This window comes from Leptonychotes weddellii, chromosome 1 (genome assembly GCF_054177405.1).
Source record: "Leptonychotes weddellii isolate Sample4059 chromosome 1, ASM5417740v2, whole genome shotgun sequence".
NCBI classification, from domain to species: Eukaryota; Metazoa; Chordata; class Mammalia; order Carnivora; family Phocidae; genus Leptonychotes; species Leptonychotes weddellii.
In genome coordinates, this window is record NC_138369.1 from 67,950,689 (window position 1) to 67,977,613 (window position 26,925).

General features: G+C 41.6%; 2 protein-coding genes across 8 annotated transcripts in view; one reads left to right on the forward strand and one right to left on the reverse strand.

The window, feature by feature from the left end:
- Positions 1–1,971: 1,971 nt before the first annotated feature.
- RPL15 (ribosomal protein L15) lies at positions 1,972–6,300 on the reverse strand. The gene is made up of 4 exons (XM_006745044.3): positions 6,149–6,300; positions 5,300–5,488; positions 4,842–4,978; positions 1,972–3,988 (listed from the first exon to the last, which is right to left on the reverse strand). Exons 2-4 carry the CDS (start codon positions 5,469–5,471, stop codon positions 3,683–3,685), a joined length of 615 nt encoding a protein of 204 aa, XP_006745107.1. The 5' UTR covers positions 5,472–5,488; positions 6,149–6,300; the 3' UTR covers positions 1,972–3,682.
- Positions 6,301–6,346: 46 nt separating this feature from the next.
- Positions 6,347–26,925, forward strand: part of NKIRAS1 (NFKB inhibitor interacting Ras like 1) — a 46,661-nt gene continuing 26,082 nt past the window's right edge. For 3 of the 7 annotated variants that reach the window (XR_014146798.1, XR_014146797.1, XM_081825762.1), the window contains exons 1-2: positions 6,354–6,545; positions 13,548–13,660. Coding sequence is in view for 5 of the 7 variants with exons in the window: in XM_081825762.1 (XP_081681888.1) it covers positions 13,567–13,660 (94 nt within the window). In the remaining 2 variants the exon portion in view is untranslated. Of the gene's footprint in view, positions 6,546–13,547; positions 13,661–26,925 lie in introns of all 7 variants that reach the window. The other 4 variants (XM_081825761.1, XM_081825764.1, XM_006745040.3 and 1 more) reach the window with 4 other exon arrangements.

Consider the following 26,925-nt stretch of genomic DNA (forward strand, 5'->3'; position numbering starts at 1 on the left):
AAGATTTTATTTATTTATTTGACAGAGAGAGAGATAGCTAGAGCAGGAACACAAGCAGGGGGAGTGGGAGAGGGAGAGGCAGGCTTCCTGCTGAGCAGGGAGCCCGATGTGGGACTCGATCCCAGGACCCCAGGATCATGACCTGAGCCGAAGGCAGACGCTTAACGACTGAGCCACCCAGGCGCCCAAGAGTATGGATTCTGATAGAAAAATGGACAACAGATTATAATGAAAGGTCACTGTAAAGCAAACATAAGACTTTTTTTCTAAGGCCAACATTTTTCTTTTCTTTTTTTTTTTTTAAGATTTTATTTCTTCATTTGACAGAGAGAGAGAGAGAGAACGAGGCAGAGGGAGAAGCAGATTCCCTGCTGAGCAGGGAGCCTGATGGGGGGCTTGATCCCAGGACCCAGGGATCATGACCTGAGCCAAAGGCAGATGCTTAACCACTGAGCCACCCAGGCACCCCCAAATATGACTCATAAATAATGCTCAACTTTACTCATTGAACTAGTTAGGGTCAAGCTAGGCTAGACTGCCATAAGAATGAACACAACTAACACAGCAGCTTAACACAAAATTTTCTCACTTGCCCAGTCTGATAGAGACTGAGCAGCTTTCTTCCATCTTGTAGCTATGCTATTTGGATTATTGGCCTCCACTGGCATCCACTTGATCGTCTTGGAGGAAGTAATGTATCATTTGTGTTCATTCTGCTGGCAAGAATGTCATAAAACTCCTACCTAAATGTATAAAGGACCAGGAAAACATCGTTTAGGTATGTGTCCAGGAAAAAAAAAGCTATGGTGTGCCCATGACTTTGCCTCTGCCACACTCACAAGTGCAAAAATGAAACTAGGTAAGAATACCGTTTTTCCTATCAGACTGGCAGAGCAGAATCTCTTTGCCAATACATAGTTTTTAACTCCGCCATTCTACTTCTAGGAATTTATTAAACTGAGATATATGTAAAAAATTTCTGTAAAAGCAACAGATTGGAAATAATTTTAGATGTTCACCAGAAAGGGCCACATCAAATTATGATGCATCCACAATGTAATATCATGCAGTCATAACAAAGAACGAGGAATATCTTCATGAAGTGATACAGAATAAGCTCTGAGATATGTAACTAAATGAAAAAAATCAATATATTGACATTTGGGTAAAAGAATAAAGTGTTTTTTGTACATGTATGAAAGAATCTCCTGATGAAAATCCAAAAAACTGATCAGATCGATTGCCTCCAGAGGGGACCTGAGACTTTTACTGAAGGGAGACTTTTACTGTCAACCCTAATTGTACCTTTTGAATTTTTAGCCATGTCAATGTATTACCTAGTCAAAATTTGAACTTAATCTTATTGTGAGGATGAATTCAGCCACTTTGTGACCTTGAGCAAGTTCCTTCTTTTTTATGTCTGTGTGCTCATCAGCAAAAGGGAGTTAACATTAGTACCTGCAGTTATGGATTGTGAGAAACCAATTGCTCTATTTCTAAGAAAATTTTAATTGATTTGGGTATGTTTTAATCTCATTGATCTAGAATTAATGCAAACAGAACAGCTTGTTGGATTGTCAGGGAAAGCCTCTTAAGGTGACATCTAAGAACTGGGAGTTTTCTCATAAAGGCATTAGGAGAGTGCTTGGCTCATCTGAGGAACAGCAAGGAACCTGCCATATCAAATGAGGACAGCAGTAGAAAATGAGTCCAGTGGTGGGAAGAGTATAAAGATCATGGATCTGGGACTTCAGCTTCCAGTACTGGTATGACAACACTTAAAAAGCTACAGTGTGGAGAACAAACTATAGGGTAACAAGAATAGAAGCAAGCCCTTTTTGGAAAAAAGGAACACTGACATTTAGCCTGAACCCTCCCCCTCTTCTCCTTCCCAAACTAGCATTCAGTTTGAAAAAACATTTAAATGGGTTTTTCTAATTCATGCAAGGACCAAAGAACCAAGAGCAAAAATTCTCAAGACTAAGTACTATACATTTTATTTTCTCTCAAAGTGACTGTTTCTGCCATTACATTTTGTGTAGGTTAGGGTATTTGGCTTGCTTATTAATATTAGATGACAAAAGATAACAGGGGTTTAATAAACATTTAATCCTTTAGTTGAACAACTTCTAACACACAAAGTATATATATGGTTTAGGATCTCTTTTTGAGTGGAAAGGAATTTAGGCCTCAAGAGGTTTTGAGCCTTTTTCTGGAAATCATTTAACTGAGCCTAAGACCCCTGAAAAAAATATAAAAACTGGTTCAAGGAAACCAGCAATTCGATTTTGAAATCAAACTATGGATTAAGTCAGCAATCTTAAAGTTGGGGCAATTCCTCTATTTCCTACAGACTCAAAATTCACCGTGGAGAACAGAAACCTCTTTACTGCAAAGACAGAATGGAAACAGAATAGTGGTAAACTTAACATCAAGGTGGCACAATTGATGGGCTGGCAAGTTTATGGAATGGCAAAGATTTTGAGGAGTTTGAGTAAGGATGAGAAAAAGGACTGTGGATAACACATGTAAGGATTAGATTGGAAACCACAGACTTGTATTGACACCAACTACATGACTATTCTCAATAGCCTATGGGAATGCCTAAGTGGGTTGACCCAAGAGGACTTAGGACTTGGAACGACTAATGATGTACTTTTAAAGCCAACCCTATTTTTCCCAAGGTGGCTAGTGGATTCATAATGGTCACAAAGACCATGGATAAAGTATTTAAAATTCTAATCAAAGCCAACTTTTTTATCCTCACACTTAAAAGGTTATATGGCCACCAGTTTCCCAATTCTAGCATTGGTTACTAGCTTACAAATCAGTCTTCTCATTCACCTAATGTCCAATTTCCGTAAGTTTTCATATACACCAGAGTAAACACCATTAACTGACTGCTTTGTAGGAAATTCAGTATTCTACAGATCCCATGGAGTCATGGGATAGAATCAGGAGCCTCTACATTTTATGTTAACTTCAAAATAATTTCAAACTCCAATACTGTGGAGACGAAGGCAATTTTGCTTCAGTTAAGCAGGATTTATTTTCATTTTTAAGACAACCCTCCTGTAACAGGTAGGTTGATTCAATTCTCTTTAAAAAAATGGTGGCATTCTTTTAAAGTATTCTTTCCAAAGCCGTAGTTACATAAATGAATACTGGATTCAACCTGAAATTGTGGTTCCTACTTAACACCGTTCTGCATATGATCATGATTAAAGATTAGGATATTCTTCACACTTCCAAGCAAAATCCTGTTTAAAAAGCTTGTTCTTTCCAAACCCCTAATAACAGCCATTTGAGAGTAAACCAGAGCATTACATCACCCCAATGAAGCTGCAGGTTTCATTACATGCAACAAATCTACATGGCTAGCTTCTGCATTCCACGTTTACAGATTTTACACCTATTATACCAAACAGCATTTTAAACACTGACATATAAACTCCCTAATAAGATAAAGCAAAGACAAAAGCGTTTATCTTATTAGAAACAAGATACACCATCACTTAAAAGTCTTCAAACATTATTGCACTTTAACTTTCATAATTTGACAATGCATTCATGAACAATCTGCAGACAACTAAATTTAACAGACAAATTAAAGAACACTTTTAAGCAGACATGACTGTCCTAAATTGTTTATTAGGTAAAATTTTTACAAACATTACTTATATTAGCGGTAACGGTGGAGCTGGAGAGTATTGCGTCTTCTCCATGCCGCACGGCGAGAACCACCAATAGTGTGGTGGAACTTGTGACCCTTTCCAAGGCCACGGCTCTTGCGGCCTGCAGATGTAAGCCCTCGCATTTCCCTGTGCTTGTGGACTGGTTTGGTGATCCACTGGGTGTCAGGATTTCTTCTGATAGCTTTATGGAATGGATCAATGAGGATGACCTCAAAGAATTTGTACGTGGAATCTTCACCAACCCAGTAAGAATTCAAGACTCTCAGAGCCCCACAGTGGCGCCCAGCTCGCTCCTGGAACAGGAAAAAAGGCCCAAGGTCAGCCTCCAATCTCCCATAGAAGGAAATTAGGAAGTAAGAATTCCCTTTAGTTTACCACACTAGACAAGAGACTAAGATCGTTCACTTAACTACCTCAGTAGTTGTAAGCATCTTCCCAGAGGCTAGGACCCCAAATATGATAAGACTTACTACAATAATACATGAAACATGCTCTGATTTGAAACCATTACCTATTATCACCCCCTTCCTGACCAAGGCACAAATGTTAGTATCTTACAAAATTTAAGAACCTAGTCCTTTTCTAATACAACTGAGGGATCAGCAAACTTCATACAAAACTTTAATACTACTTAGCATATTATTTTAGGCTTTGCAGGCCACAATAGTCTCCTTAGTTTAAGTCGTCTTTGCCTTTTAAGAACAAAAATAAAACATTTTTAGTTTACAGAAGGCAACAAACCCTTGTTTGCCAACCTTTGGGACAGAGCACAGCTTCATTTACTAACCCAGAAAGACAACTTACAACTGAACATTGAAAATTAGCCATATGAATAAATGCAGCTTCTGTACACCTGGGGAGATGTGCTCTTCAAGACAAGTTTACTGGCCTTCAAAAGCTTAGGTTCCAAGGTTCACACTAACCATAAAACACTTTTCATTATTCACAAGCAAAGCCAAATTAGTAACAAATACTAAGACTTTGACAGCAACACTTTACTAAGTAAACGATGAAGTAAAAAATCACAAACCCCATTTTAAACACAATAGGGCTCACGTAGGTACAAGTTAACCAAAAAAGTGCTCAAATCCTTCTCCACCATCTCCAGGAGGCGACAGATACAACTGTTACTGAAAAATCACTTACCTCTGCAACAGACTGAAGGCTTCGGGCAAACTTTAGCTGGTTAACACCATGATGGACAGGCTTGCCGTAGGTAGCACCCTTAGGAACTGGGCGTTTGCGACCACCACGACGCACACGAATCCGATATATGACATAACCTATACAAATTTACAGTGGTCTTATAAAAGCTGTACGGATCAAGACTCAGTAACTTGCTACTAAATGCTGCAATGTCGAATATACTTTGGACTATAAGCCAAATACTATAGATCTAAAAGTAAAATAAATACCCATTTAAGACTTACTCTAAGAAGAAACACATTCCAGTGTTTTTCAAAGTACTTTATGACACAGGAAGAGTAACTTCTCATTTCCACTCTACACTGAGGTACTGGGGCCATAGTACCTCTAATCAACAGTTTTCTAGCATTTCCCCAGGAACACAATTTTGTCCGAGCATCCATGCAGAGACCACTCACCTTGCTTGGCCTTGTACCCCAGCCTGCGCGCTTTATCGGGCCGGGTTGGGCGGGGAGCCCTGTGGAGCGCAGAGAGCTGGCGGTACTGCCAGCAGCGCACCCTGAGAAGAAAGCGCATTACATCGGACTGCTTCTTCCTCCATAGCTCCTGGATGTACTTGTAAGCACCCATCTTGGCCTACCTTTGAGCTAAAAAAACATCATGCATTTAAAAGGAGACGATCGCGCCCGTCCATCTTAGTTCCCCACCAGCCACAAGGAAACCACTGAGGCTGAAAATGGCTCTCCACAAGTGTAGGGAATAGCTGCACCCTAGGAAAGCGGCGCTGTCACCTCTGCGACCCCAGCGCGAAGCAGCGCAGGGAGGGTCTCGGTACATTTTTGTTGGATGAATGAATGGCGCTAGACTTGGGTACTGAGGAGGGCTGCTGAATGAGGCAGGCGGCGTCCCTAAGGGTCTGGCCTGCAGAGACCTCGCCGATACCATTAGAGAAAGGTGCTGTAGCAGTTATCCCCGAAGGATAACTTTCGAAGAAAAAATCCCTTACTGCACCCAATCCGCAGGCCTCGCTTTAGGACACTCTAGGCCCGGCCTTCCATCCCTCAGCCCCATGCTTCCTTTTCCCTCACGCTCCAGGGCCCGCTCGAATTCGCGCCGCCATCACATCACCACCCTAGCCCGCCCCGGGGGCCGCCTCTCCACGCCCTAGCAGCCTCGCATCCTGTTCGAACTCGCGCCGCACAGGAGGCAGGGGGAGCTCCGAGGACGCAGGGTCCCCGAGTCTGGATGGCTGAGGCGAAGGGAGATGTGCGGCGGATGCAGCTGCGAATTCCACCAACACAACCTACCTGATGGCTGCCGCCGGACGGAAAGGAAAGAGCCTTTCTCCCACAATCCTTTTTGGGCTCCTCCCCCACAGCGGCGAGCCTCTTTCCGGTGGAAAGCTGCGGCTCCCACAGCCTCATGGGACATGTAGTTCCGGCAGGGAGACTGGTGGGCGGAGTTCGGCCCGGATTGGGCGCAGCCTCTCCTATTATCCCGCCCCCTGGCCCTCAGGATTTGAGTTTGAGAGGCAGGGGCGGCTCAAAGGGCGAGAGTCCTCGGCCGGGCCTCGGCGGGCGAGCGTCCAGGGCCGTCCTGCAGGCGGGAGGAGGCAAGTTGGGGGCGGGGCTCAGGTGGCCGAAGCCGGTCGTGGAGCCGCTCTGCCAGAGTACCGCTGTCTTAGGAGCCTGTGGAGGTGTCCAGGTCTGTGTCTTGAGGTACAGGGAACCGCTTCACGCACGGCGGTCTCCTCACCTGAGGAGTCGCGGCGGGTTCCCCAGTGCGGCGCTATCCATCCCCCTTAGCCCACTAGACTGGACCTGGAGACGCTCTGACAGACCCTCGCGACGCTGCCCCAGCAGCCAAATAAGACGTTCGTGCTGCCGGGGCTTCGCGGGGGGGTAGGGCGCCATGCCTTCGGGCTTCAGCCTTCGCAGGCCCCGCTCCGCGGGATTTTACCCTAAAGAAGGGTCGGAGGGTGGGGAACTGGGGGGCTAGAGAGGGGAGCGCGGGCGGCTCGGCGCCTTTTCATTTCCGTGCCTTTCCTGCGTACCGACTTGGTCCCAGGTTTGCTACGTCAGAACCAGTTTTTTTTTTTAGAAAGGCAAAATATTTTTGTGCCAAGACCTGATTATCAGGTACGAGTGTTTTGGGAAGAAATGCCGAGAAAATGCTGGCGTTTTGTGTTGAGTTCTTTATTGAAAAATAGTTTGTTCTTTGCGTCTCCAGAATATTTTCATTTTTGACGCAGTCATGTAGTTTACCTTCTAACTTATTACCGGTTTTGGTTTTCTCTCCTTATTTCCTATTTTCCTTTTTTTTTTTTTTTTAAATCGTAGCTTTATCATTCCAGGAGTCCTCACAAGGTTCATTGATTTATTCAGGAAATATCTATGAAATGCCTAATATGTGCCAGGTAGTGTCCCAGCTGCTGGGGATGCAGCAGTAGTGAACGGGCAAAAAACATAAATAAGATATGTATTATGTTCAGTAAAAAGTACTAAAGACAAACATTAAGGGGAGGGAAAGGATAGTGAGTGTTGGGGTGGGGGGGTCAAAATTTTGGATGGAATATTCAGGATTAGTCTTCTTGAGAAATTTGAGAAAAATCCCGAAGGATGTGAGCCTTGGAGATTTGGACTGATTTCAATCCAAAGGAAAATAGGCTGGAGTATGCCTGGATTCATGCAGAAACAGCAAGGAGGCTGTGTGGCAGGAAACGAGCAGATGACATCAGAGAGGTGAAGTGTTCCTAGGGAGGACTTTGGGTTTTCACACTGCCAGAGATCAAAAACTATTGGAAGATTTTACGCAGAAGGGTGACTTTCTGTGACTTACATTTTTTAAAGGATTATCTGGATTGCAGTTTTGAGGCCAAAAGAAGGGGAAAAATTGAAGCAGAGAGACTAGGAAGTTGTATTAGTTCTTTTTGCTAGTAATAGCAAACTTACTGGCTTAAAAAAGCACAAATTTGGGGCACCTGGGTGGCTCAGTTGGTTAAGCGACTGCCTTCGGCTCAGGTCATGATCCAGGAGTCCCGCATCGGACTCCCTGCTCAGGAGGGAGTCTGCTTCTCCCTCTGACCCTCCCCCCTCTCGTACTCCCTCTCTCTGTCTCATTCTCTCTCTCAAATGGGTAAATAAAATCTTAAAAAAAAAAAAAAAAATAACACAAATTTGTTTTACACAGGTCAGAAATCTCAGTAGGCTAAAATTAGATTGCTGTGTTCCTTTTAGAGAAGCTAGGGGAGAATCCATTTGCTTGCTTTTCCCAGCACCCCCGCTTTTTTTTAAAGATTTTATTTATTTGAGTGGGGGTGAGGCACAAGAGCAGGGGGAGGAGCAGAGGGAAAGGGACCAGCCAGCTCCATGTTGGGTAGAGCCGGTGGAGGGGCCAATCCACTGACCCTGAGACCATGACCCTAGCCAAAACCAAGAGTCAGATGCTCAACCAACTGAGCCACTCAGGCGCCCCTGCTTTTTCCAGTTTTTAGAGGCCACCGGTATTCTTTGGCTCCTGATCCCTTCCTTTTCAAAGCCAGCAGTATAGCATCTTCTTATCTCTGTTTCTCTTTCTGACACACATCTCTCCTTCTTATAAAGACACATGTGATTACATTGGGTCTACCCAGATAATCCAGGATAGTCTCCCCATCTCAAGGATCTTAATTTAATCACAGCTGCAAAGTTCCTGTTACTGTGTCAAATAAAATACTCACAGGTTTTAGGGATTATCATATAGACATCTTTGAGAGACCAGGTGAGAGAAGATGGTGCCTCTGATCACTTCATTAGTGGTGGAGGTGGTAAGTGATCCAGCCCTGGATGTGTTCCGAAGGTGGAGGCTTTACTGGTGGATCAGATGTGGGGTGTAAGAAAAAATAAGTCAAGAATGATTGCTATAAAAAATTAATTAAAAAAGGGTGCCTGGCTGGCTCAGTTGGTGGAGCATGCGATCTTGATTTCAGGGTCATGAGTTTGAACTCCCAAGTTGGGCATAGAGATTACTTTAAAAAAATAACTACAGGGGCGCCTGAGTGGCTCAGTCTTTAAGCATCTGTCTTCCGCTCAGGTCATGATCCCAGAGTCCTGGGATTGAGCCTCGCATCGGGCTCCCTGCTTGGTGGGAAGCCTGCTTCTCCCTCTCCCACTCCCCCTGCTTGTGTTCCCGCTCTCGCTGTGTCTGTCAAAAAAAAAATAACTACAAAGTTGGATGAATCATTTGGAAAGGAGTTCTGGCAATGCAAATAATCGCTGCTAATTTCTTAATTAGTTTTTGCAGTTTTGTTTCTTCATTTGCTATTTACAGTTGCTCAGTAGTTTTGGAAGATTTGGATTGGTATTTCCAATTGATTCTGAGATTCCTGAGAGCAGGTATCATTTCTGTTTGCCCCCCTGGTTTTGTCCCTCATGCTTGGCATTATGGTAAGACTTCAGTAAATACTTAATGATTAAAAGAATGGTAAGCTGGAATCTGCTCATTATATTTTATTGTGTGCAATATTGTTTACAAAACCTTTTATATGTAAAATTATTCATATATAGATAAGTAAAAGTGTTGCACACAGTACCTGATGTTTGCATAAATAAATACACAGTGTATAAGTTTTCTCCATGCGGGACTTCATAATATGATCTATAACATCTCTCTATGATGTTAAGTGTTAACAGTATTACTGTTGTTTTAGTAGCATAAAAACAGTTGTGCTTTACTTATAAAAGTAGAATGATTTGGGGCGCCTGGGTGGCTCAGTCATTAAGCGTCTGCCTTCGACTCAGGTCATGATCCCAGGGCCTGGGATCGAGCCCCGCGTCAGGCTCCCTGCTCCAAGGGAAGACTGCTTCTCCTTCTCCCACTCCCCCTGCTTGTGTTCCCTCTCTCGCTGTCTCTGTCAAATAAATAAAATCTTAAAACAAAAAAAAGTAGAATGATTTCCTTAGAAAAACAGAAGTACTGACAGTTTTGGCAACTGTTTCTGATAGCTCTTTAAGGGGATTATTGACTAAGCTCAGTGTTTTCCACAGGAATGGATCAAATCATGTTTTTATTCTGTAGAAACATTGATTAGCCTGGAAAGCAAAGCAATATGCAGTTAAGACTGCATTGGATTTTGCCTGTTAAGCCTGTTCTCTCAAATCATTTATATCAGATGAGGATTAATAGGTCACAGATTGAATTTTATTGTACAGCAGTTACTTAGAGTAGGGACTCTACCAAGTAGTTCTAACTAGTGCTTTACATTAGATACTAACTGGGGTGCCTGGGTAGCTCAGTCAGTTAAGTGTCTACTCTTCAGCCCAGGTCTTGATCTCAGGGTTATGAGTTCAAGCCCTGCATTGGGCTCAATGCTGGGTGTGGAGCCTACTAAAAAACATTAGATACTATTTTTTAAAAGAATTAATACTTTAATTAGCAGGTCGCTAATCTTCAGCTTTAGGTAATATTATTGTTTCCCACTTGAAGACAAGAACCTAGAATGTTTTAGCTATGCTTTGACTAATCACATTTATCCTTTCATCTTTGTTTTGTTTTTGGTGGTGTAAAATATTTAACATGGATTATTCTGTTTTATCTTGCTTCTTTCCTTGTAAAATACCTTAAAATCCTTTTTTTTTTTTAAAGATTTTATTTATTTATTTGACAGAAGAGACCCAGCGAGAGAGGGAAAACAAGCAGGGGGAGGGGGAGAGGGAGAAGCAGGCTCCCCACGGAGCAGGGAGCCTGATGTGGGGCTCGATCCCAGGACCCTAGGATCATGACCTGAGCCGAAGGCAGATGCTTAACGACTGAGCCACCCAGGCGCCCCAAATACCTTAAAATCCTTACCGAGTGTTTGAGTAACCTCTATTCAGTTATTTTTATTATTTGCCTTTGATGGAGATTCTCCTGATAGACTGAAACAACTCCCCCAGTTTATTTATACACACACATTCAAAGTAATGTGTATTTTTAACACACTTCATCTGCTAATCCTAATATCAGTGAGTGATCAATGTATAATTGTAGCATGCCACTTTTAAAGCAGATATATTAAGACCACCTCCAAAGACTGGAGTAGTTGATTTCTGGATTTCTTAAGATTCTGTTGGTTTCAGCACTTTCCCAGTTTGCTTCAGTCCCCAGGAGTCATATTTGCCTCCCTTTTATGGGGAGTCTATTGCTATTAATAATTGGGGTGTTTTTTCTTTTAACTATCTGGTTCACTTAACTACAACATGTACCTACCCTTTTAAAGCACTTGTGTTTATTTGAAGATTGATATAATGTATGGTAAAGGCACGTTTTTTTGATTGAAAGGAAGAGGAGAGAAGGGAAGGTATTTAGAAATTCTGCTGGGACTAAGACATTTTTGGAGGAAGGGAAATAACCATAGAAAATTAGAATTTAGATTCCAGTAGCAACCTTTTCTGACAACAGAATTGTTCTGTGCTGCCAACATTTTTCTTATCCTCTGACAGATTTCTTTTTCATCCTCTTGGTGGCACGTGGTTAAGTGGCAACATCCTTTAAATTTTAACTATTATCATTAAAAACCCTTTGAAAGAAAGATTCAGTGATATCATAAACTTCTAGGAAACCACAATATGCAAAAAGAGTAGAATCCTACGATAAGTGAGATACTAGATTAATCATAAATTCAGATGTAGAAAACCTTTTAAAATAGTCCATTGTTGCTGATATAGGAGATATCATACCATAGATGATCAGGGTGACACAGAGCTCTCCTCTTACAAATAAAGACTGAGAATTTTTCTGTTGCAGTTATGTTGGAAATATATTTAAAAAAAAGAGAGGTGCCTGGCTGGATCAGTTGGTAGAACATGCAACTCTTGATCTTGGGGTTATGAGTTTAAGTCCCACATTGGGCATAGAGATTAAGAAAATATATGTGAGTGTGAGTGTGTGTGTATGTGTGTGTGTGTGTCTCCCTTAAGAGAAGTAGTTCTCATAGAAATAGGTGATAAATATTCTTGGGAAGATTTGGAAGGATCTCAAGCATGCCACCAGGAAATAATAACTACATTATGTTAAGTGATGATTATTTCTTTACTGGTAAAATGTAGTGTACTGCTCTGGAAATGAGCGCTGTATTATTACTGTGCTACAATAATGGTAGCAGTAAAATTTTTCCTGTCAGCAGATTGGTGTTGTGACTAATTTGGGTCATAAAATATTATAGACTTTTGGGGCACCTGGGTGGCTTAGTCGGTTAAGTGTCCAACTCTTGGTTTCAGCTCAGGTCTGATCTCAGGGTGGTGTGATCGAGCCCTGTGTTGGGCTCTGCACTCAGCGTGGAGTCTGCTTGAGATTCTCTTTCCCTCTTCCCCACAACATGCTCGTGTGTGCGCTCTCTCTCAAATAAATAAGTAAATCCTAAAAAAGAAAAAAGATTCTCTGCCCTTCCCACCTTGGCTCACACACTTGCTTGCTCTCTCTAAAACAGATATTACAGACTTTGAGAAAATAGAGTTATGGGAAGTTCATTTGTTGCTTACTATTTTTGGTATTGGTTAAAACAAACAATACTAAGGTACAACACACGTGCATATACAGAAAGGTACCTGGAAGCCCTTTGAATGCTTATCTGAACTTTCTTGGTGTAGTTGCTTTCTCACTTCAAGGAGTTGTGGCATCCCTTTTAGTCATTTATTGCATGTTCTACATTTCTAGGTAAGAAGAGAATTGGGGGAAATAAGGTGGTGGAGATGGCAAAAGGCAGTGTGGAAATTTAAATTCTCTTATCAAGTTATTCTGTTGTATTCAGTGAGCTTTTTTTCCTTTCTGCCCTGGTTTCTGGTATCTTGACTTCCGGAAAATAAAAGCTTTAAGGAAACTTGAAGGGTGTGTTACCCAATTTTGCTCTTCCTTGGATATGTTAGGATGAGCAGTTTTTCTAGCATTAAGAAGCATGACTCAGGGGCACCTGGGTGGTTCAGTCGGTTAAGCATCTCCCTTCAGCTCAGGTCATGATCCCAGGGTCCTGGGATTCAGCCCTGCATCCGGCTCCCTGCTCTGCGGGGAGCCTGCTTCTCCCTCTCCCTCTGCCTGCTGCTCCCCCTGCTTGTGCTCTCTCTCCCTCTCTCTTTCTTTCTCTGTCAAATAAATAAATAAAATCTTAGAGAAAAAAAAAACATGACTCAAAAAGAAGTGTGACAAAGAGAGCCCACGTGGCTACCAAAACCCAATTTTTCACTCTCCTGAGAAAAGACTGATGGCATTAATAGCATTAGTGTTTCTCTAAAAAATCATGTCTGTTCTCTATCCAGATTTTTGTCTTCACGCCTCCTTAAATTTTTGCTTAAATGTTTTTTTTCCAGGTAAATATTGATGAGCAGGCAGTGTCTTTCAAGGATTGGTTTCATCTAGGATTTGATTTAGATCCTATAGACTTAGTGTTGAAATAGTCTTTGTATAAAATGGTTTTTTCTTTTTGAAAATAAACCTGTATTCATAGCTACATGTATTTGTGTGTTTATCTAGATTACCTCTGCAAAAATGTACAAGAAACTGGTAATACTGATTGCTCTAAGGAAGCAAATGGGAGACTAGGAATGGGGTTTGGAAGGATATGCCTTATTGTATATATCCTTTTTTATTTTTGGAATTATCCCCTGTGTATGTATGACTTATTTAAACATAGAAAAAAAAGAAAAACGGTTGATTCAAACAGTGTACAGTTTCACAGGTCTTTTATTCTCTTCACAGTGATATATCCTGAGAGAAGATGGGAAAGGGCTGCAAGGTTGTGGTCTGTGGCTTGTTATCTGTGGGGAAAACAGCAATTTTGGAGCAGCTTCTTTATGGGAATCATACTATTGGTAAGATTATTTTTCTCTAGTTTCTCTGTAGGTTCCTGGAACTGCTCAGGGTCTTTTGTTGGTCATGATAACCTAAAGATGGGTGATGGTACACAAAAGTGAGGTGTAATCCAGAAGGACTAAAGGGTTGAAGAAGTCAACAGAGATCGAAGGGCAGGGGGATGGGGGGTGAGTATAGGGGAGAGAAAAAAAAAACTTTGTTATTGAAATTCAAGAGTATTTTTTGTAAGTTACAACAGGTAAGAAAACAAATGTGTGCGTGCATATGTGGTTTCCCTTGTATTTAAAGCCATTTTTTTTTTAAGATTTTATTTATTTGTGAGAGAGAGAGAGCATGAGAGGGAGGAAGGTCAGAGGGAGAAGCAGACTCCCTGCCGAGCAGGGAGCCTGATGCGGGACTCGATCCCGGGACTCCAGGATCATGACCTAAGCCGAAGGCAGTCGCTTAACCAGCTGAGCCACCCAGGCGCCCTCCCTTGTGTTTACATAATCAGTAGTGGTCTTGGAGTCACAGAATCACTGACTTAAGAATACAATGAATGATGATCTCATTTAAGTTTCAAACATGACTTTCCAAAAAAAAAAAAAAAAAACATGACTTTCCAATACTGCTATATAAGTTTTAAAAATGGAAGAAACAGTTATTTGCTCTAATATGACCTAATTTTGTGAATTGGATTATGTCATTTATTTTTTCACTTATTGAGTTAATTAGTAAATACTTGCTGTATGATACAAGCTGTAATGAGGCCTTGTGAGGGCACAGAAGTGAAGAAAACCACATCTCTGGCTTTTTAAGGAGATCATCATTTAGTAAGGAAGACAGACAGTACAGGTTAGAATGAAATGAGGTTTGTTAGATAAGTGGAACCATGAATCTTTAAAGTATTTATTTCTGGCAAGTAGCTCAGAGCACATTTCTATCTTTTATTAACCATCTTGATTAGCTCTGCTTCTCTTCCACCTTCCCAAAATAATATATAATAATTTTGGTTAAATCCATATTTGGTTTTTATTATGATGCTGGTGCCTGCAGTTCTCAAATTTTTTGAGAACTTTTGGTTTCAGAATCCCTCCTGTCACAAATGCTGCCATATTGATTCTTTTTTTCTTTTCTTTTAGAGATGGGGGAAGGGGCAAAGGGAGAGGGAGACAGAAAAATCTTAAGCAGGTCCAGGTGGGGCTCCATCTCACAACTCTAGGGTCATGACCTAAGCCAAAAATCAAGAGTCGGATGTTCAACTGACTGAGCCACCCGGGTGCCCCTGCACTATTCATTCTTAATTTTATACCTCCTGATTCTAATTTATGCCTGTGCAAAAATAAATTATGCCCAGGGGAGAAAATCTCTTTACCCTCTAAAAACCCTTATCATTTAGTATTTTTACTGTGTTAGAAATTAAAACTGAGAAATTTTAAAAAATACTCATTTATTACTTAAAATAATAAACTTATTACATGCTAAGATAACATTTTTATGAAAAATAATTATATTTTCAAAAAAGAGAATGAGCATTGATTTACATTTTTTGAAAATCTGTTGGGGCGCCTTGGTGGCTCAGTTGGTTAAGCAACTGCCTTCGGCTCAGGTCATGATCCTGGAGTCCCTGGATCAAGTCCCGCATCGGGCTCCCTGCTCGGCAGGGAGTCTGCTTCTCCCTCTGACCCTCCCCCGTCTCATGTGCTCTCTTTCATTCTCTCTCTCTCAAATAAATAAATAAAATCTTTAAAAAAAAAAAAAAGAAAATCTGTTGTTCAGCTTACTAGAAGGCAGCTGGATTATCATACCTACTTGCTTTTGTATTTAATCAGTTGTGGTATATTTTTTTAGTTGAAATATATGAAGAAAACCTGGCCTCACACAGATAAATCGTTGGAAGAAGTAGGAGTATGTTAATAGCTTTTCCAGATAATTGTGGATATTCTTGGGGCACCTGAGTGGCTCAGTCGGTTAAACGCCTGCCTTCAGCTCAGGTCATGATCTCAGGGTCCTAGGATTGAGCCCCACATCAGGCTCCCTGCTCAGCGGGGAGTCTGCTGCTCCCTCTCCCACTGCCCCTCTCCCTGCTTGTGCTGTCTCCCTCTCTCTCAAATAAATAAAATCTTAAAAAAAAATTGTGGATATTCTTTGCTATTTCACTAAAACTCAACAAGTGACGTTTACTTAAAGCTTATTGGAAACCATGTCAGTGAACTTTTCCTACTCTATTACAGTAAAATCTCATTGATCTATCTTGAACTATAAATGGGATTTTTACCTAACAGCGGTTTTTAAACATCATAAATTGATCATTTGAAAAATACTGGCTAACTGAGATAAGCAGATCTTCCAAATAACATTTATTAATATCATCACCAGCCTTATCAGTATTAGGAAGCTATCAAGTTCATGGTGATGGATACAATTCTCATTTTCACTTGAAAGATCAGATTTTATCATTGACAACAAATACTGCCAGTCATGTTCCTTGAAAACGATAGGCTCCCTTTATTCATTTTGAGAAAACCTCTATCCAGTACCCCCAAATAACATAGTTTTCCTGTCATTCCTTCTTTAAAAAAAAATTGGCTAGTTCAGTTTGCAACTCAAACACAAGACTTTTCCTCCAATTACCACAATTCATTATGCAGAATACTTTATGCATTAATCACATAGAATATTAAAAAATGTAAGTATGTATACTCAAGGATTGAGATAATAAAATCAGTAATTTTTATTGCTTCATCAAGGACATTCTTAACTCAAATTGGCTTTTTTTTCCTCCAAACTGCAAATACGATGTGGTGAAGAATACAACTACTAATAAATACAGTTGGTGCTCTTGCCTTAATTTATACTAAAGCCTCCACAGTTTTACCCACCATTGCTTTTGCACCATTAGTGCAAATGTTAACATAGTGGAAAAGACAAATGTCTTTGATCATTATGAAAATAGTTTTGTCCACGTGGATTCCCTGAAAGGAGACATTGAGGGATCTTTAGACCACACTTTAGGAACTGCTGGTGCCTGTAAATATTCTCAGCTGAGCAATGTTCTATACTATGATCAGTTTTCTTTCTTTTTGTTTTTCTGGAGGCTAATATTTGCTTTGTCATTTCTTTAGTTTTATTTATCCTTTTGCTAATTCCACAAGTACACATCGTTCTCAATTTTTTACAAAGTTAGCTACATCAGATAATCTCTTCCCCCCCCCCCACCCCCCGGCTTGGAGATACCCTTCCAGGAGTTAGTGATTCTCTTATCTAGGCCTATTACACAGGAATGGAACCATGGAACTTTTCTTTACCTTTCTTCCTGGGTTTGAGTTCCTGTTTCTTTTCTTTTCTTTTTTTTTTTTTTTTAAGATTTATTTATTTAGGGGTGCCTGGGTGGCTCAGTCAGTTAAGTGTCTGCCTTCAGCTCAGGTCATGATCCCAGGGTTTTGGGACTGAGTAGGGCATCCGGCTCCTTGCTCAGCAGGGAGTCTGCCGCTCCCCCTGCCAGCCGCTCCCCCTACTTGTGCTCTCATTCTCTCTCTCTTGCTCTTTCTCTGGCAAATCAATGAAATCTTAAAAAAAAAAAAAATTATTTATTTATTTATTTGAGGGGGAAGGGGCAGAAGGAGAGGGAGAGAGAGAATCCCAAGCAGACTCTGCACAGAGCATGGAGCCTGCCACGGGACTGGATCCTGCCACCCTGAGATCATGAACTGAGCTCAAGCCAAGAATCAGCTGCTTAACCGAGTGAGCCATCTAGGCACCCCCTGAGTCCTGTTTCTTAGATCTCTTGTTGTCTTCTTTGGGTTTACACCCTCTTGGTGGAGCATATCTTCCAGGACTTTTTGTATTGAAGAGGTTGTACAAAGGAATGGAGCATCACATGATGACAGCCCTTAAAATGCCCTCTATGGTTGGTACTACTTTGGTACTGCTGTGTGTAGTTATCCTGGGGCTTCTGAACAGTGGTATTTACAGTTGTTCCTGTGATTTCCTGTACCTCTGTGTTAGGGTGTATTTTCTGGATCTGAGGTCTTCCTCTCTGTGATTATGTGCTAATTTTGATGGAGGGCTTCCTCAAATAGTTACCTGAAGAAATGTACATGGCACATTTTTTTGAGGCTTCATATGTTTGAAAATGTCTCTTACTCTCAAAATTAGAATTTTGATGGGTGTAGAATTCTAGATTGAGAATAATTTCCTTTCATAATTTTGCAAGCATTGTTCCATTATCGTCTTTTCTTTTTTTTATTATAAAATTCATCATACACATAGAAAGGTGCATAAAACATGTATGGCTTAATGAATAATTATAAAACAGTCCTTTGTGTAATCTCCACACAGGTCAAAAAGAATATTGAAGGCACTCCAGTAGCTGCCATATATCTCTCTCCAGTCACAACTCAGCTCTTCCCTTGACTTTTGGTTAATCATTCCCTTCTTTTTTTTTTTTTTTAAGGATACATCTGTATTGTTGTAAATAGCTGTGGTTTAATTTTCATAAAGGCTTGAGGCACCTGGGTGGCTCAGATGGTTGGGTGTCTGCCTTTGGCTCAGGTCATGATCTCCAGGTCTTGGGATCAAGCCCCATGTTGGGCTCCCAGCTCAGCGGGGAGTCTGCTTCTCCCTCTCCCTCTGCCTCTCCCCCCTGTTCCTGCTCACTCTTTCTCTGTCAAGTGAATAAATAAAATCTTAAAACTTATTTTTTTCCATAAAGGCTTATGGTATTCTATTGTATGAGTATACCTCAATTTATCTCCTCTCTTTTGATGAACATTTTGATTAATTCCAGTTTGTGCTATTAGAAATAATGCTATTATGAACAGTCTTGTACATTTAGCCCAGCTATTATGTGGAAAAAAAAATTTTTTTTTAAGATTTTATTTGAGAGAGAGATGGAGAGTATGTGCACAGGTGTGTGAGGTGGGCAGGGGAGGGGCCCAAAGAGGAAGGGGAGAGGGACAAGCAAACTCTGTGCTAAGTGTGTGCAGAGCCCACCCACGGGGGTTCGATCTCTTGATCCTGAGATCATGACCTGAGCTGAAATCAAGAGTCAGCTGCTTAATGGACTAAGCCACCTAGGTGCCCCATATGTGGACAATTTCTGGGTTATATATGTAGGAGTGAAATTGCTGGTTCATAGAGGATGTGTTTTTTCAATTTTACCACATTCTCTTCTTGCTTCCAGTATTGCTTTTGAGAAGCCATTATGATTTTTTTTTTTTTTAAGATTTTTATTTATTTGTCAGAGAGAGAACAAGCAGGGGGAGGGGCCGGCAGGAGGAGAAACAGGCTCCCTGAGGAGCAGGGATTCCAATGCGGGACTCCATCCCAGGACCCTGGGATCATGACCTGAGCCAAAGGCAGACGCTTAACCGACTGAGCCACCCGGGCATCCCAGCCATTATGATTCTTGATGCTTTGGATGTGGAAGCTTTTGTAGACTCGTTTTTGTCCCCAGTGTTCTGAAATTTCACAGTGGTATATCAAATTAGTTTTCATCTGTGGTAGTGGGCACTCGGTGGGATCTTTCAATATGGAAATGCGTGTTATTCAGTTCTGAATTATTTTCTTGAGGCTTTCCTTCTTCTGTGTTCTTGTTCTCTCTTTCTGGAACTCTTTTGGATGCTGGGCCTTCTGGACTAGTCCTCTAATTTTTAAATTTCGCTTCTGTTTTTCATCTCTCAATATTTTGTTTCCCTTTCTGAGATTTCCTCATCTTTATATTCCAGCCCTTCTATGAGTTTTCATTTCTTAGGGCATCCATGAAATAAGAACAGGATACTATCTTGTCCCTTTTAGTAAATATTGGGTAGTGTTTTTGTTTTCTTTGCATAGTCTTTTCCTTCTAAGGTGCTCTTTTCTGATTTTTGGTCTCTCTTTTCCTCAAGTATCTGATAATTCTCTGTTATCTGTTCTTAATTAAGCATGGGTAACTAAAAAGCTAATTGAAAGCTCTAAGCATGAGGATAGGGTTTATGCCTTGGAGCTTCACCATAAGGTGATCTGGTGAGGCATTTGTTGGAGGAACCCTAGATGTTAGTATATTTAGGAATTTTCCTTTTGCACTAGCCAGATTCTTCTGCCTAAAGGATAAAGACCCAGCTCCAATATTTTGGGAGTAGAGGGAGTGTGTCACTTAAATGCTTTCACTGTGGAACTCAAACCCAAGCATACTCTGTTTTACCCTCTCCAGAGATTGCACCCTTAGTCTTCTGTTGGTGTGGGGGAGGTGTAGTTGCTCAGCAACGTAGAGTGGGAGAGAACTAGAGACTGGTGGGAAGAGTCATGGCTTCAGTTGATCTCTAAAGTAATAAAATGTCAAAAAGTTAACATTTAAGGGCAGGGGGTGAAGTGGAGGAGGAAAACCAGACTGGTCTTTGGTGGATAAAACATGTACCATGACAAAAGTCCTGTAATTTTTGCCTGTAACTTTTTTTTGTAATCAAAGCCCAATAAGTTTGTGTCTTAATAGAATAACCTTTAATTTCCTTAAGGTAGCTTAATTTATCAGAGGATGATACGTATACTCAAACCTATGAATAATTTTCCCTTCCTAAACATTGACCATATTCCTTAATATAAAGAATTAGGGTGATAAAAGTAAATTTTTGGTTTCTCATGGTCCAGTCTGTTTATCATTACATGATTTTCCTTTCAATCTAATACTTTATGGAGATTTTATTTAATACTTACAGACATTTCATATAAGGTACCTTTAACAAATCATTCTACAGATTTTAGTTTGTTTACAAAAACTATAGCAAGAGTTTTCAAAAACCTATACAAGCATACCTCATTTTATTGTGCTTCATTGATACTAGTGATACTGTGGGGTTTTTTTGTTTGTTTGGCAGGTTGTTTGTTTGTTTTACAAATTTGAGGTTTGTGGTGACCCTTCATTGACAATGCAAGTCTATCAGTGCCATTTTTTCCAACAGCATTTCCTCACTTTGTGTCTCTCTGTCACATTTTGGTAATTTTTACAATAGTTCATACTTTTTCATTATTATTTTTATGTTGATGTATGATCAGTGGTCTTTGATATTACTATTGTAATTGTTTTGGCACAATTCATATAGGCATGAACCGTACCTATAGGAGACAGTGAGCTTATTAATTGATAAATTTTGTGTGTATTCTGACTGCTCCACCAACAGGCTGTTTCCCTATTTCTTGCCCTCTCCTCAGACTTCCCTATTCTCTGAGACACAGCAATATTGAAATTAGGCCAATTAATAACACTACAGTGGCCTTTAAGTGTTCAAGTGAAAGGAAGAGTTGCACGTCTCTCACTTTAAATCAAAAACTAGAAATGATTAAGCTTAGTGAGGAAGGCATGTTGGAAGCCAAGATAGGCTGAAAGCTAGACCTCTTGCACCAGTTAGCCAAATTGTGAATGTAAGGAAAATTCTTGAAGGAAATTAAAAGTGCTGCTTCAGCGAACACACAAATGAAAAAAAAGTGAAACAGCCTTAGTGCTGATATGAAGGTTTTAGTGGTCTGGATCAAAGATCAAAGCAGCCACACAACATTCCCTTAAGCCAAAGCCTAATCCACAGCAAGGCACTAACTCTTTTCAATTCTGTGAAGGCTGGGAGAGGTAAGGAAGTTGCAGAAGAAAAGTGTGAAGCCAGCAGAGGTTGGCTCAGGAAGTTTAAGAAGCCATTTCCATAACCTTAAAGTGTAAAGTGAGGCATCAAGTGTGGTTATAGAAGCTGCAACAAATGATCCAAAGGATCTAGCTAAGATACCTAATGAAGGTAGCTACACTAAACAACAGATTTTCAGTGTAGATGAAATAGTCTTATGTTGGAAGAAGATGCCATTTTGGACTTTGATAGAGAGGAGAAGTCAGTGCCTGGCTTCAAAGTTTCAAAGGACAAATTAACTCTCTTGTTAGGAGCTAATGCAGCTGGGGATTTTAAGTTGAAGCCAGTGCTCATTGACCATTCTGAAAATCCTAGGGCCCTTAAGAATTACGTTAAATCTACTCTGTCTGTACTCTATAAATAGAAAAACAAAGCCTGGATGGTAGCATGGTTTACTAGATACTTTAAGTCCACTGTTGAGACCTACCACTCAGAAGAAATATTTCTTTCAAAATACTATTATTCATTGTCAATGCAGCTGGTCACTCGAGCTCTGCTGCAAGTGTACAACAGGATTAATTTTTGTGCCTGCTAACACAACATCCATTCTGCAGCCCATGGATCAAGGACTTTCAAGTCTTACTGTTTAAGTGGCTAACTGAGCATAAAAAAAATAAAGGGAAAAAATATATTTTGTAAGGTTACAGCTGCCATAGATAATGATTCTTCTGATGTATCTGGGCAGAGTAAGTTGAAACCTTCTGGAAAGGATTCACCATTCTAGATGACATTAAGAACATTCACGATTCATGGGAACAGGTCAAAATGTCAACATTAACAGGAGTTTGGAAGAAGTTGATTCCAGCCCTCATGGTTGCCTTTGAGGGGTTCAAGACCAGCGGGGGAAGTAACTGTGGATGTGGTAGAAATAGCAAGAGAACTAGAATTAGAAGTGGAGCAAGCCTGAAGATGTGGCTGAGTTGCTGCAATCTCATGATAAAACTTTAACAGATGAGAATTTGCTTCTTACAAATGAGCAAAGAAAAGTGGTTTCTTGAGATAGAATCTCTGTGATAATGTTGTGAAGACTGTTGAAATAACAACAAAGGATTTAGAGTATCACATAAACTGATCTAATAAAAGCAGCATCAAGGGGGCGCCTGGCTGGCTCAGTTGGAAGAGTGTGTGACTCTTGATCTCAGGGTTGCGTGGGTTTGAGCTCCACGTTTTGTATAGAGAGTACTAAAAAAATTAATTAAAAAAAAAAAAGGCAGCAATTTGTCTCATCTTTTTTTTTTTTTAAGATTTTTATTTATTTGAGAGAGAGAATGAGAGACAGCACGAGAGGGAAGAGGGTCAGAGGGAGAAGCAGACCCCCCGCTGAGCAGGGAGCCCGACGTGGGACTCGATCCCCGGACTCCAGGATCATGACCCGAGCCGAAGGCAGTTGCTTAACCAACTGAGCCACCCAGGCGCCCTTGTCTCATCTTTTTAAGTAAGCTCTACACCCAGTGTGGGGGTTTGAGCTCATGAACCTGATATTAAGAGTTGCATGCCATACCAACTGAGCCAGCCAGGTGCCCCAGATTGACTCCAATTTTTGAAAGGAGTTCTGCTGTGGGTAAATGCTGTCAAACAGCATCACATGCTACAGAAAAATTCTTTGTGAAAGGAAGAGTCATTTGATGTGCTAGACTTCACTGTTGTCGTATTTTAAGAAATTGCCACAGCTACCGCAGTCTTCAGTAGCCACCACCCTGATCAGTCAGCAGGCATCGACATTGAGGCAAGACCCTCCAGCAGCAAAAATATTACAAGTCCCTGAAAATTCAAGTGATGGTTAGCATTTTTTAGCAATGAAGTATTTTTAAATTAAGGTATGTACTTTTTTTAAGACCTAATGATATTGCACACTTTTTTTTTTTTTTTTTTAAAGATTTTATTTATTTATTTGACAGAGAGAGATACAGCGAGAGAGGGAACACAAGCAGGGGGAGTGGGAGAGGGAGAAGCAGGCTTCCCGCGGAGCAGGGAGCTCGCTGTGGGGCTCGATCCCAGGACCCTGGGATCATGACCTGAGCCGAAGGCAGATGCTTAACGACTGAGCCACCCAGGCGCCCCAGATATTGCACACTTAATAGACCAGTATGAAAGGGAGGTACACAGGGGCACCTGGGTGGCTCAGCTGTTAAGCGTCTGCCTTCGGCTCGGGTCATGATCTCAGGGTCCTGGGATCAAGCCCTGCATTGGGCTCCCTGCTCAGCGGGAAGCCTGCTTCTCCCTCTCCCACTCTCCCTGCTTGTGTTCCCTCTCTCCCTGTGTCTCTCTCTGTCAAATAAATAAATAAAATCTTTAAAAAAAAAAGAAAAAGGGAGGTACACAAAATGATCTCCAAAGGCCGAAGGAGCCATAAGATTGAAGAAAAAGGCCAAGTCAAGCTTGACAAAAAATGGTTTATTAAAGGGACTTGCAGACAGAAGTGTGTGTTGCAAGTAGATCTACAAGTAGATCTCTGCAACCCTACTCCCCATAAGACCTACTTTTACAGCCCTAGAGGCTGAGTAGTACAGGCTGGGAGACCACCTGGGAAGAAATGTTTTGAGAATCATAGTCGTATCTCCAGAGCGGATCAAGGACATTATGCCCTAAGTATGGTTAAACAGAAGGAATGGGGAAGGGAGGGACTGTGTTTAAGAAAGCTTCTGGTCACAGAGCGGTCATCATGGCGGATTTGTCCAAGATGGCGTTAGGTTGGTTCACACACTCCACCCCTCAGATATGGCTCTCATAATCTCCCATGCCCATCTCTTCTGCAGTGTTCCCTTGAGCCATTAGAGAGGGGCTCTTGGCAGTAAGTTCCTTTGCCAGACTGTGTTCCAGTTGAAGGCATAAACCACAGCAGTAATACAGATAGCAACAGGAGAAGAGACCTATGAAAAGGGGAGCAAACCACATATCTAGCATGAATCTCATTGTAAACCATCCACATATGTCCATGTTCATTGCAAGAAAGGGTTTCCTTTACCAGAACATGAGAAGCAGCAGGCTGAGGATAAAAGAGTAAATGTTTAGTAGGTACTGTCTGGGGATATTCTCTTCCTCTATTGAGATGATTCTAGTGCCTTTGTCTCTAGAGCACAGAGGTGGCCTGAGGTGCACGAGCAGGTGGGACACACCAGACATGTTGCCCTGGGGCCCAAGAGTCAGTCTGTACATGCAAAATTAAAGGTGGTGCAAACAACCATGAAAGGCAACTATAATGCCTTTCAGTATGGATGCTTGTCTGGAATACGTCTATGTTGACTGTTTTGGCCCCAACTCCAGCAGGAACAATGGGGACCATTTTAGCTCTCTGGGACATTTCTCACTCTGGCAAGAAATAGCCTATCATTCCAGGGGAAGTTGCCATTCTAACCCCCGTTCAATTCCCTCCCCCAGGAGGATGGGCTGAGGAGACTGGAACCACAGTTGTCCCTAGCCTGCTATGAATTCAGCAACCAGCGTCTCAGGCCTCATTTTCTGGATGGCAATAGTCCAAGGCATGCTGGTTTTGGTACCTAACCATGCATCTGGGTTGGTGCCACAGATGGTCTCAGTCGAATTTAACAAGTGTATAGTTTCTGGCAAGACTTGTCTATGCATGCAACCGTGGCGTCTGTAAGAGAGCTCTGAGTTGAACTTTAATAAAGAATGCCATTCTTCTTTTCAGTTAGCCTGGTGGCCAGTGGATCATAGGGTAAATGAAACCACCAATGTATGTCCTCACATCATATCTAGTGAAATGTGTTTCCATATCACAGTGTATCCTTTGAGGATATCTGTACATGGCACTAAGTTCTAGGGCATTGCTGGTGGCATTTTGATTGGCTCTTTTACAGGGAAGGACTTAGATGAGCCCTGGCTGTATCCACACAAGTTAGTGTTCTTTTTCCCTTGACTCATGGTTAGAGGGCCGATATAATCAGTTTGGCAGTCTAAAACCAGTTTGATCACATGATGTATGTGTCTTGTGGTGTGTGGAACTTCCTAGGTGTCAAATGGGAGCAGATCAGGCAGTTACTGATGCTGCTAGGATGTCAGTATAGCAAAGGGGCATGCCAGCTCCCTTCATTATGTTTCAACCCGCCTTTCATTGCAGTGCCCACTGTGCTTATAAAAGCATGCAGCCAGTTTTGAACTTTGCATGGGGGTAAGGGCCCTGATTTTTGCTAAATGTCTGCCTCAGTATTCCCAGTGTGTGAGACAGGCCTATGCACTGAGACATAGAAAACAGTATGAGAGGCCACAGGGTCCCATATTCCACATATCCTTCCATAATTCTCCCCATAATGGGTTCTGTAAAACTTTCCAGTCATCCTGAGCCCATCAGGCCCTTATAGACAGCCTAACTATCCATGCAGAGAGTAAGGGGTCAAGTTTCATGCATACATACCATCTAGGCAGCTCTCAATTCAGCCCATTGGCTGCTTTTATTATCTGTAGTCTCAAACCAGATAGTATCAGTCTGGAGTGGGATTATTCCTGCAGTTAGTGACTAGGATTCCTTCTAGGAGAGCAACCCATATACCAAGCATCTTCAGAAATAGGGTATGTGCCTTCCTTTACTTGTGAGGGGGTCTCCGTAGGAGGCTTTTGGGGGGTGATCATTAAAGGTTTCATATTCTGCTGGCTCCAAGATACCATGTAATTCAACGCTCCCAGGGGACCGTTGGCAAGAACACTGTTGTAGGTAAGCATGCCATCTTTGCAGTGTAGGGGCTGGTGTTACAGCAGAGGCCAGTCTTGTGAATATACAATCTAGCCACCCCGTTATAGGCAACCCAGTCTGGACAGTTACTGGAAGAGTGGCAGTTAGGGCCTCCACTTGTTGAAGGGCCTTATAGCCCCCTATACTTGTTGTTCAATAGGAAAGTATCGTATCTTTGTTCCCTTCCAGAGTTGTGACCAAAAGTTCAATAGGGTTAACTTTCCATGCTGTTCCTGCCAAAATGCCCAACTTATCCCATTTGGCATAGTGGTCACATCTAGGGTCATGGGGATACTATGTAAAGGCATTCCTAAGGCCTGTGCTTGAGTAACTAATAGCTTGGTCAAAGCCAGCTTGATGTTCTGCCCAATGCCAATGGGATGCCTTTTTCACCAGATGGTATAAAGGGTACAGGCATTGTGCTAGATTGGGCTTACGGCCCTATAGTACCCCAGGAGGTCTAGGAACCCTTGCAGTTGCCTGTCTTAGGAATCGGAAACTGTTGGATCTTGTCAGTCACAGAGCCCAGTATGAGACACATCTTAACCTGACCAGGTAACCTCCCAAAACTTGACTGCTGGCTCAGGGCCTTATACTTTTCTGTGGATTGATGGCACGTCCTTGCTTATTCAGATGAGAGCAGAGACTGTTCAAGTAAGACTCTAACGAAGTCTTCAGAGGTTAGCATCACGTCATTGACATAATGGAACCTTTTAACTGTGAGTAGTGGTGGATATAAAGACAAATCACGAGCAGTCCTACCATGATAGATAGTGGGGCTGTGCAAATATCCTTGTGGCAATACCTGGAATGCCCATTGTCAACCATCCCATGTGACTCAGGATGCAAAGGAATACTAAAGAAAGCATTGGGGGGGGGGGGTAGTGCCTGGGTGGCTTAGTCGGTTCAGCCCTGACTCTTGGTTTCCGCTCAGGTCCTGATCTCAGGG

Coding starts and splice junctions, on each gene's coding strand:
- RPL15 (XM_006745044.3), bottom strand. CDS start 5,471: ATGGGTGCTTACAAGTACATCCAGGAGCTATGGAGGAAGAAGCAGTCC. Junction 4,979..5,299: donor GGGGTACAAGGCCAAGCAAG/GTGAGTGGTCTC, acceptor AAATTTGTATAG/GTTATGTCATATATCGGATT. Junction 3,989..4,841: donor GCCTTCAGTCTGTTGCAGAG/GTAAGTGATTTT, acceptor TTCCTGTTCCAG/GAGCGAGCTGGGCGCCACTG.